The following is an 11,859-nucleotide window of genomic DNA, read 5'->3' on the forward strand; positions in this document are numbered from 1 at the left end:
TAATATCTCAAAATCTGGACCATGAGGTGGTAAAGATCCTGAGTAAGAGAAGACTCAAAGAGGAGGTCAGTTGGGGAAATACTCTAAGAAAACAAATGAAAAAATAATCATTAGCCAACAGAGGAACAGACCCAGAGAGAGGGGGCTTGAAGATCTGGGGAGTGAGGATTCTTCTTCATCCTGAGCAGCCTCTGTGATCTCAGAGCCTCCTCTCTGGTCTCCTTCCTATGGTCTCCACCTAAGGAATGGATTCTACTCTACACTCTTCCCAGAGTGTTGTCCTTATAATGGGAGTGTCTACAGAAATCAGCCAGGAATGCTGGGCTGCCTGTGGAGCAGGTCTAGTCATGTGTGTATAGTTGTGTGTGAGTGTGTGTGTATGTATGTGTGTGCAGAGGTTGTATAAAGGTGAGTATGAGTAGTTATGAGTGGGTATATGTCCATAAGTGAGTGTATGTATGTCTGAGTGTGTTTGAGTGTATCAGTGAGTGTGGGAGTGTATATATGTGTAAGTATGAGGTTTTGAGTGAGTGTGTGTCTGTGTGTGGGTATGGGTGTAGGTGAGGTGTCAATGAGCATGTGTATGTGTGAGTGTATGTATGTCCTACTGTGTGTGTGTGTGTGTGTGTGTGTGTGTGTGTGTGTGTGTGTGTGTGTTGGGGGCCCAGGGCATTCCTCTCTCCCTCTGGACCTCTGCACTGAGAGCCTGAGGGAAGGGCAGTGGGAGTTCCACCCTGCACAGAGCTCCAGCCTCTATGAACACTTTGGGGCCAGGTCCCACCTGGTTTGGCTGTGAGCTCTGTCAGGCTGGACCTCTGCTGTAGGATCCCTAGAACTGCACTCAGTTTGGTGGGGGGAGTTGTGGAGGGTGGAGTAGGAGTATGGAATTTAATTAAGTAGAATGGAGTGGAGAAGAGTACACAAAATTTCAGAAGGCACTTTGTAATAGTGTTACACTATTCTGTGTGTGTGTGTGTGTGTGCATGTGCACATGTGCACATGTGAGTGTTCCAGCAGCACTGCAGGGCATTTTCTTGTTCTTGGGCAGGTGAAAGTTGTCACAATGGGGCTGCAGAATAGTCTCCCACTCTGGGGCTGACATTACTCAGCAAACTCTTGCAGAGCAAACACCCTCCAAGGCACTCAGCACCTAACCCCGGGAGTGCTGCTGTAGTTTCAGAAGCATGCTAGAAGTCAGGCTGGGCCTCCCTGGGGCATCTGGGGACATGGGGCTGTAAGTTATGATGTATGAGTGGTGTGTGACCAGGCCTGCATCGACCCTGGGTCTCACAGCAAACACAGGCCTCTTTGCTTGAATTCCCCAAGCTTGGCTCTAACCCCATCAAGCTGACCCAGGTCCAGAGGCAGCTCCCTATGTGGAGGAGTGTTTGGGACTCTGCCTACACTGCGTGGATCTACACTAGCAGCTCTTAATGGAACCAAGACAGGTGTTCCCACTGTAATGTCTCCATGTACCACGGATAGAAGACAACCTGGCGTTCACCATGGAGCTGGAGCTTTGTAGAACCGAATGTGGGAAACTTGACAAAGACATTGACAACCGTCCCTTTCAAGAAAGCCCAGAGCTGAACAATGTAAGACACACAGCAGATCCCTCAGCTACACAGCTGAGGATGCAGCTTGGGACAGAGGGGGAGGTGGAGCAGATGACAGTGCCATTCCTAGGGACAGAGACAAAGTGAGGCAGCTGCAGGCCCTACTTTGCCCACTGCTGGTACTGCAGTAGGAGTCCAGCCAGACAGGGACAGGCCATCCTCGGGGCATACTTGTAGCCCCTGGCCAATCTGGAAGCATCACTGCCCACTCACCTCATTCCAGTTGCCTGGCCCCAGGCCACACCAGTGCCAGATTTCTCATGGCCATGAGGGTCCAGGACTCTTGGGGCTGAGACACGATGCCCCTTCTCTGAGTTTTATCCACCTCCCTTCCCGCCTTCAGGAGAAGGGCCGTGTTGGTGTGGACAACCTCACCTTTGCCTTTGTGGCTCTTTTTGAGGTTTTCCTGGCTCTGTTGAGAGCCTGAGGTTGTGAGGGTTGAGGAGCGGCCCACTGTCCTCCCTCTCATACCCTGACCTGGGTCCCACTGATTTATAAGCTGTTGCTCCAGGGCACAAGGTCAAGGTGAACTCCAACTCCGGGTCACCCCACCTAGGGTGGGGGTTCCTCTGAGATAGCACCTCCTGGGAGAGAGCACCCCAATGCTGTACTAGGGCGTGGGTCACACTGGATCAGCCCTGGAAATCACAGGGCTAAGGATGGGGTATTGGCACAGGAGTCCCTGAGGTCAGGACAACGTCCCAGGTCCAGAACAAGTAGGACTCAGGTGGGGCTGCCCTTGAGGGACACAGCCCGCCTCCCCAGCTGCTTACCCCAGGGTGGGTGGTTGGGATGTGTGCTGTGATTAGAGCTGCATTGTTTCCCACTATTCTCCACTCACCCTCCATCCCTGTGCTTGTTCCCTCAGACTTCAACTGCTTCTTCACCATTGGTACTGTGCCCTGGAGAACAGTTTTCCATCTCCTGTACAAGACCTGCTTGGAGGGCTTCCATTGAGTGACACCAAACCCTGCCTGGCTCTGACTGTTCTCCTCCTGGATCCAGTGGTTCTCTGTAGGTGTCTCTTCAGTGGCCATGTAACACCAGGCTCTGTTTGTTCTCTTGCAAGGGTCTGAGTCTCACCCCCAGGCATTATGGAAGTTCTTCCTTGTCCATTTTCATCCTGTAGAAGAGATCTTTAACATTAGCATTTCAAGAAGCTTGTGTGGCATGGTTCCAGACAGAGGGGCTGGGGATGTGATGGGCTCATCCTAACACGGCAGTAGAGTGGGCCCCAGGGGTTGGATTCCCTTACCTCTTGGAACCTCTGGAGTCATCTCCAGGTGGCACAACCTGGAAGTACAGATGCCTCTGTGCTGCTATCTTGAGGCTCATGAGGAATGACCCACTCCCTAGGGGTGCAATGACCATGACCTGGCAGAGAACTCAAAGGGCAGGATGGACCCAGATAGGCACTCAGGACCTCAGGACACATGAGGCCCCTGTCTTGGGGGGCTTGCTCAAATCCTTTCCCTGGTCCACACAGCTGTGAGGATGTGGGAGCATCTGTAGCCTCCACCCACAGAGTGGCCCAGCCACTAGCAGCAGCTGCAGCAACTCCTGGAGCCTCAGAAATGTCCCATCAAGGCTTCCCCACCTTTGGACAAGGAGGCTGCATTTTCACAAAATCCCGGGAGACCCACAGACATTAAATTTTGAGTGGCACTGCTCTACCAAATGCTATGTGACTCTGCCTGAATTTCCTGGGTGCAGATTTGGCAGACAATTTCTGCAAAGAGTTCAACTATGTTGGCCTTTGTGGGCCATCAGTCTATTTCTCATCTCCTCAATGTTGCTCTGAAAGGTCCGTAGAAAATATGAATACATATTACAGTGTTGTACTCCAGTGAGACTGTATTTACATACACAGGCAAGGGATGTGTTCGGTCCTCAGGTCGTGGCTGCCTCCCCACCGCTGGATTTAGATGTCTTTCCAGTGCCTGTGCAGCTGGGTGACCCAGTACCTGCCATTCCTTGCTCCACCTCAATATCTGTGTCTCCCACCCACCCAGCTTTGCTCAGGGCTTTCTCTGTATAACTGGCACTCCATCAGCAAAGCACGTACATCTCAGTGGGGAGTGGTAATGACTACCCCCAGGGAGAGCTGCAATGTGGAAGGGCCTGGGGTCCCAACCCAAACAGATAGCCAGAGACTAGAATCACACAGCTCTCACACATTCCAGCAGGACAAAACCCATGGCTGCTCGGTGACTCTTAACAACATCCACATTGACTTTCCCCTTCTCTACTACCCTTCCCCGCTGTGTCCCATGTGCTCATCTCCCAAATGCCCTACCTATACCTGCCAGTCTGCATTGCAGGATCTCCCTGGGGACTTACAGCAGACATGCGGTATTAGATGTCTTCAGCTCTCTCCACAGAGAGCTGGATGGGCTTCCCAGGAATGCATGTTTCTAGGCAGAGCCCTGGGGAGAAGCTGGCAGCGGGAATACTTGCGCTAACCCAGCATCCCTTAGAATGGACACAGCTGTGCTCTTGTCCCACAGCTCTCCCGTCTGGTCCCAAATCTGAGTAGATTTTTCTTTCTTTTTTATTTTATTTATTTTTTATTATGTTCAGTTAGCTAACATATATCATTAGTTTGTGATATAGTGTTCAATGATTCATTAGATGTGTGTAACACCCAGTGTTCATCACAACACGTGCCCTCCTTAATACCCATCACCAGGTTACCCCCATTCCTCCCCCCTCCTCCTTTCTGTAATCCTTACTTTGTTTCCCAAAGTCCAGAGTCTCCCATTGTCTGTCTCACTCTCTGATTTCTTCCCATTCAGTTTTCACTCTCTCCCCTTGTGGTCCCCCACGCTATTCTTTATGTTCCACAGATGAGTGAAACCATATGATAATCGTCTTTCTCTGCTTGACTTATTTCACTTAGCATAATCCCCTTCAGTTCCATCCATGTCAATGCAAATGGTGGGTATTCATCCTTTCTGATGGCTGAGTAATATTCCATTGTGTATATGAGTCGATTTTTCTGAAGACCTTCCCAACACCTTCCTGTCTGCTCCCACACTGGTCTGTCCTGAGTTGTGCCTCAGTCTGTGGAAAAAAGCATAAAGGGGGTTCTTTACCTACTGCGGTCCCGACATGTTTTCCACAGTCTACCTCACTGATTCCACTCACGTGCATTTCTGGGCAATTCCAAGGAGGTTTCTGTGGACTCAGCCCAATGGAAGGGTAACATGCTCAGGCGCATTGGGGACTCACTTCAGCTCCTGGGGCTGGGGGACCAGAGCCCACAAGGCAGGCATTGAGTCATGGCACCTGGCAGGGACTCACTAAATCTTCCCTCATACCACACTTGTGGGATTTTGTTAATGGTTCTGGCCCCCACCCAGAGATTCTGGCCCCAGCGCTTGATGGTGAGTCCATGCTCCAGGTGCTCCAACTTTGTAACAGATGTAGGATTGAGGATCACGTACTGTGGGGAGACCATTCCTCTCTTACCCTGTCACCTCTACCTGGCTTTGGGGGGGTCCCGCCCACTTCTCCTCCTTTCAGAATAGGTTTGTTGAATAAGCCTAAGCTGCCTTCCTGGAGTCAGGGAAAGGAAGAAATCTGAGTATCCAGGGAAGGGGACCCAGGCCAGGGCTGTGGAGTGAGTTTGAGAAAACACTGGGAATGGGCTGCCTGGAGCCATCCTGCTTCAGTGAGCAGGGCTGGCAGGTAGAGCCAGACATCTGTAGCCTTCGAGGTTCTGGTCAAAGGATGAGTGTGGCCATGGCAGAAACCCTGTTCAGGCTCACAATACTCCTCATGCTTGAGCACACCCTCTCTCCCTAGGCATTAGGCCAGGGGGAGAGAACACAGGTGGGATTCACCCATGGAAGGTGAGGACAGGGTCAGGTTTAGAGGGGCCCAGGCCCCCACTCTCTGGCTGACCCTCTCTGCCCTAGGCAGTGGGTGACAAAGGCCATTTCCTGGTGTGAGGCCACGGAGAACCCTGGGGGCTGGCCAACTGTGATGAATTCCCCCTGATCTCCAGGGAGCCCCATGGATCTAACTGGAGGGCCTGGACTGGAATTGAGAGAGCCAGCCTAGCTCTGCCACATGCCAGTCCTGCAGCCCTTAGCCATCTACACTCCAATTGCCCACATGCCACACAGGGATAGTATCCTCCATGCTTTCTCCAAAGGGTACCATTTGAGATAATATTCAGGGGTATGGAGTAGAAGACCTGTATTTCCTGGAATATTCTCCCTAGTTTGGAGTCATTCTGACTACTCGCTTCTTTTCTTGTCTCTGCTCAGGTCCATGTGGACCTTGCACATTGGTCCATAGCGTCTGACCCTTGGTCACAGGCTTGGGGACAAGAGTTAAGGCAGGCCTTAGTGCTGCCACTGAGATGATAGTAAAGTGCAGATTCCAGGAGTTTTCTCACCACTGTGATTATCAATGACCCTGAATGTAGGCCTGGGGAGGACACACTGATGGAGAGGGTAGGAGTCCAGGCCTTGTCCAAGGGTGAACTGTAACCCCAGCTGTAGGCCCAGCTCCTGGTACTGAAGGATTTGGTCCATTCCCCATCCAGCCTGTCCACCTGGGGCACCCCCAGTGCTCACTCCTCACCACCTACAACACCTGGTGCCCACTGGTGCCACATTGGATGTGATCCCCAATGCTCATTCTGAAACCATTATTCTCACAGAGCCACACAAGCATGGAGGGTCCAAGTCACATTTCTCTCCCGTGTGAGACAAAGAGATAACTCATCCCCAACCCCAAGTGTAGACATCTATAGCCCCCTGCAAAGTCCTGTATTGTGGGTCAACACCTTCCCACACATCACTAGTCAGAGGGTAACTGCAAGAATGTTCTCATGGCAATGGTGGTGTGGTACATGGTTGGATCAAGGCCAGGAGCCTCTGGAGCAGTACAGTTGCAGTGAGATGATGCTAGGAGGAATGCTCCATCAAGAAGCTCCAGTACTCATGAACCTGCATCCCAATAACACCATAGCGTTGGACCATTCACCACATCAACTGATCCTGTTACAGGCAAGCAGGTGACTGCACATGAAGCTGGAAGGTTCTATCACCTGTCTCAGAGCTGATACCAAGAAGGGTAAATATTACAAAGGAAGCAGCAGAGATGGAAAGTCAGTGAACCAGTCTACTTCCACCGTGTCTGTAAACTCCTCTACCCAATATAGAATGTGGATTTTTGAAATAATAATCTGATAATCATGAACATAAAGTGTTAATTATAAAGGTATTTTCAGCCCAAGATTAAATTATTGGTGATGGGACACTGAGTCCATCAGCTTCACTGGCACTGGAGGGGGCTCTTCGTTGGCAGGGATGGGATTGGTGTCAACACGGCCTAAGGACCAAACACATCCCTTGTCTGTGTATGTAAATACAGTCTCACTGGAGTACAACACTGTAATATGTATTCATATTTTCTACGGACCTTTCAGAGCAACGTTGAGGAGATGAGAACAAGACTGATGGCCCACAAAGGCCAACACAGTTGAACTCTTTTTGCAGAAATTGTCTGCCAAATCTGCACCCAGGAAATTCAGGCAGAGTCACATAGCATTTGGTAGAGCAGTGCCACTCAAAATTTAATTGTCTGTGGGTCTCCCGGGATTTCGTGAAAATGCAGCCTCCTTGTCCAAAGGTGGCGGTGCCTTGATGGAACATTTCTAAGGCTCCAGGAGTTGCTGCTGCTGCTGCTAGTAGCTGGGCCACTCTGTGGGTGGAGGCTACAGATGCTCCCACATCCTCACAGCTGTGTGGACCAGGGAAAGGGTTTGAGCAAGCCCCCCAAGACAGGGGCCTCATGTGTCCTGAGGGCCTGAGTACCTATCTGGGTCCATCCTGCCCCTGGGTTCTCTGCCGGGTCGTGGTCATTGCACCCCTAGGGAGTGGGTCATTCCTCATGAGCCCCAAGACAGCAGCTCAGAGGCATCTGTCCTTCCAGTTGTGCCACCTGGAGATGACTCCAGAGGTTCCAAGAGGTAAGGGAACCCAACCCCTGGGGCCCATTCTACTGCCCTGTTAGGATGAGCCCTTCACATCCCCGGCCCCTCTGTCTGGAACCATGCCACACAAGCTTCTTGAAATGCTAATATTTAATGATTTTTTACATGAAGAAAATTCGCAGGAGAAATTTTCACAATGCCCAGATATGAGACACCAAATATTTTCAAATAAAGTGAACACATCTTGAAGATGCTCAGCCACTGAAGGGAGACCTATATGACATCACTGGTGTCCAAGAGAAGAACAACCAGGGCCAAGTGTGCTGACATCTCATCAGTGGATGCCGTCCAAGCAGGTCTTTTTTAAATATTTTTTTAGTATTTTTTTTGACACAGAGAGAGAGAGCACAAGCAGGGGGAGTAGCAGGGAGAGAGAGGGAGAAGCAGGCTTCCTGTTGAGCACAGAGCCCGATGCAGGACTCAATCCCAGGACCCTGGGATCATGACCTGAGCTGAAGGCAGACGCTTAACCAACTGAGCCAGGCAGGTGCCCCTCCAAGCAGGTCTTGTTCCAGAGTTCGAACATTGTTCTCCAGGGTTCAGTGCTGATGATGAAGAAGCAGGTGATGATCTGAGGGTAAGTATGGGGATGGAAGGTGGGTAGAGAATGGTTGGGAACAGTGGCTCCTGCTTTAAACACAGCACACATCCCAGCCACCCATACTGGGGTGAGCAGCTGGGGATGCAGGCTTGTTCCTCAGCCATAGCCCCACTTGAGCCTTCCTTGTTCTGAACTCAGGACCTTGCCCTGACCTCAGGGGCTCATGTACCATTTTCTCATCCTTAGGCCTGTGGTCTCCAGGAGAACATTTAGGCTGACCCAGTGTGACCCATGACCCTAACATAGCATTGGGGTGCTCTCTCCCAGAGGGTGCTATTTCAGAGGAACCCCTCACCTTAAGTGGGTAAGTCCCAGAGCTGGGGTTCACCTTGACCATTCTCCCTGGAGCAATAGCTGATAGTTCATGGAATCTGATCAGGGTATAGGAAAGAGGGCTATAGTCCCCTCCTCAATCCCCATCCCATGAGCTCTTTTCTCAGGGGGACCTGAGAAAGCCAGTCTGGCAAAGGCCATGTTGCCCATCTCAATATTCTCCTCCTGAAATCTGTAGGGAAGGCACGTCAATAAAGACAAGAGAAAGACATCCTATGGCTTTCCCAGGAGACATGGACTCTTGTGGCCAGGAGCAATCTGTCATCACCATGGCCCAAGGGACAGGCAACTGGAATGGGGTGAGAGGGCAGAGGTAGTTCCCAGATTGGCCAGGGGGCTACAAGAAGACGCCGAGTATGGCCTGTCCAGCTGAGCTCCTACTGCAGCACCAGCAGTGGGGATAGCAGTACTTACAGCTCTGTCACTCTTCTATGTTCCTAGGAATAACACTGTCATCTGCTCTACCTCCCCCTTTGCCCCAAGCTGCATCCTCAGCTGTGTGACCCAAGGAACCTACTGTATGTCTTACATTGTTCTGCTCTGAACTTGTTTGAGAGGGACAGTTGTCAATGTCTTCATCAAATTTCCCACATCTTGTTCTTCTAAGCTGCAGCTTCATGGAGAACACCATTGTGTTCTTCTCCATTAACTGTAATAGACATTGACATTAATGTGAGAATCTGCCTCCTGGTTCCCTTGCACAGCTGCCAGTGCAGACCCATGCAGTGTGGGGAGAGCCCCAAACACTCCTTCACATAGGGAGCTGCCTCCAAACCTGGGTCAGCTTGCTGGGGATAAAGTCAAGCTGGGGAATATAAGCAAAAATGCCTGTGTTTGCTGTGAGACCCAGGGTAGATGCAGGCTTGGTCACACACCATTCATACATCACACCCTGCAGCCCCATATCCCCGAATGCTCCAGGGAGACCCAGCCTGACTTCCAGCATGCTTCTGAAGCTACAACACTCCCAGGAGTCAGGTGCTGAGTGCCTGGGAGGGTGTTGGCTCTGCAAGATTCTGCTGAGTAATTTCAGCTCCAGAGTAGGAGACTCATCTACAGCTCCATCGTCACAACTTTCACTTGCCTGACAACAGGAAATTGGCCTGCAGTGCTGTGAACACTGATGTGAGCCTGTGAGTGTGCACTTTCACACACAACCCTCATCCCCCCCAACTATGGCTTCCAACTATGCTCTTGTCTTACTACAAAGAGCAGCTGGAATTTTCTGTATTCCTTCTGTACTCTTCTCTGCTCAATTCATTCCATTCCTTACCCCTCCCCACTCCACACTTAATTACTCCCAACATCCTAACTCAGTGTGAGTGCAGATCTAGGGATCCCAGAGGTCCAGCATAAGAGAGCTCAGGCAGCAGTACCAGATGGGACCTGGCGCAGCAGTGTTCACAGAGGCTGGAGCTCCGTTCAGGGTGGAGCTCTCACTGCTCTTTCCTCAGGCTCTCAGGGCAGAAGTCCAGAGGGAGAAAAGAATGCCCTGGGCCCTAACATGTGCGCGCACACACACACACACACATGCTTGCACACATACTACACACAGTGACACACCCATGCTACTCACACCCACACCTATACACACAGACACACAAAGGGACAAACACTCACTCAAAAACTCATATTTATCTATATACACACTCTCACTCATTAAAACACTCACACCCACACCTACACCTGACACACATACACACATGATCATACATGCTTCTGATGCAACCCACATGAAAACAGCCTTCCTGGCTGCATTCTGTACACACTCCATTACAAGGACAATGCTCTAGGATATTAAGAACAATGGTCTAGGAAGAGTGTAGAATAGCATCGTTCCCCTTAAGTGGAGACCACAGCGAGGAGCCCAGAGAGGAGGCCCTGAGGTCACAAAGGCTGCTCTGGATGAGGGAGAATTCTTACTGCCCTGAAACTCAGGCCTTTCTCCCTCCCTCTCTCTCGGCATCTGTTCTTTGTTTCTGTTTGCATTTGTTTTGTTAGAATATTTCTTCAATCTGTCTCCTCTGACATTTTCTCAATCTATCTCCTCCTCCTTTCTGTCTTGTTCTTTTCCTTATTCAGGATCTTTATCTCCTTGTATTGTATATTTTGATCATCAATAAATAACTTCATAAAATGATGAAAATTAGAACATCTTACAGGCAGTACACATTGACCTGGGCATTTAAAATTTCAAATTCTTTCATAAAACTGAAACTAACTGTACAGTTTGTATTTTTGCTCTATTTTATGGACTTCAGAACAAGACCCCTAGAAATGACCCTCCAATTCTGACCCTGACTTCATATCAAGTGCAGACCATTAGGCCAGGGTGTGGTACCTACCAGCTCCCTCCTGGAATTCAGGATGCGCACCAGCCTGTAGGCCTTCGTGTCATTGTTCTGCAAGTTGAATATATGTAAGGCATACTCCACCGTACCAAGGAAGTAGCTCTGCATGGCTTTTTGGCCATTACCCTCTGCTTCCTCTTCAGATCTTGACCCATGAGTCATCAGGAACTGGGAGGCTGAGAAAAGTAGCAGCAAGGCCCAGGGAAGACCCTGCCCACCCTGCCAGTGTGGCATCACTATGGATATCTGGGGACCCATGGCCTTTGCTTTTCTAGCTCAAGCTCCCTCTGAGCCTCCCTCGGCATTGGTCCAGTACATCAGCTTCAGAATAACTCCTCCTCTGGATTTCCTCTCTGCTATTACACACTGTTCCTTCCCACATGTCACCCTGCCTCCCCATTCCAAGCTGCATAATTGCCTTCTGTCTAGAGACAGGGACAAGCCCTGGCAGGGTGGGTAGGAAAGAACCAGGAATGAGAGGGAGGGGTCCCCGGTAGCCAAGTCCCAGCCACGATATCCCTCTCAGCTCCTTGCTGGGGAGGGACTTTATTTCGATGCCCCAGAATCAGAGGCTGAAACAAGGACACAAAAGCACGAGGTGGAAGTGGAAGGTGACCCCAGGGCACAGCAGTAGGGTGAGGGACACTGAGATAAGGACAGAGCCAAAAAGGATGAGTGACCAAGAGCCAACTTTGGGGCAGACAGAAGGCAACTGCACAGAAGGAAAAAGCATTGAGTTCTTAATGGGTCCAGGTGTCTGTGTCCCCCTCAGCTCCCCACCCCCCTTGAGTAGTAGAGCAGAGAAGGCTCACTGGCTCCTGGGATGATGACAGGCAAGAGGAATTCAGGGTCCTGGGACCAGAAGCTTCCAGGTGAGCTCATTGCATCTCTTTTTTGCACTTCTCAGCCCCTGGATGTGCTGCCTTGTGCTCAGCCTGGGGCCTGGCA

At 50.7% G+C, this 11,859-nt stretch overlaps 1 protein-coding gene across 1 annotated transcript; it reads right to left on the minus strand.

Annotated features, from left to right (window-relative positions):
• Positions 1–7,741: 7,741 nt before the first annotated feature.
• Positions 7,742–11,173, minus strand: LOC123779073 (cystatin-9-like). The gene is made up of 3 exons (XM_045776812.2): positions 10,906–11,173; positions 9,090–9,209; positions 7,742–8,197 (listed from the first exon to the last, which is right to left on the minus strand). The coding sequence occupies exons 1-3, from the start codon at positions 11,167–11,169 to the stop codon at positions 8,093–8,095; spliced, it is 489 nt and encodes a 162-aa protein (XP_045632768.2). The 5' UTR covers positions 11,170–11,173; the 3' UTR covers positions 7,742–8,092.
• Between the last annotated feature and the right edge of the window lie 686 nt (positions 11,174–11,859).

This window comes from Ursus americanus, chromosome 22 (assembly GCF_024610735.1).
Source record: "Ursus americanus isolate L20-20 chromosome 22, mUrsAme1.1.p, whole genome shotgun sequence".
NCBI classification, from domain to species: domain Eukaryota; kingdom Metazoa; phylum Chordata; class Mammalia; order Carnivora; family Ursidae; genus Ursus; species Ursus americanus.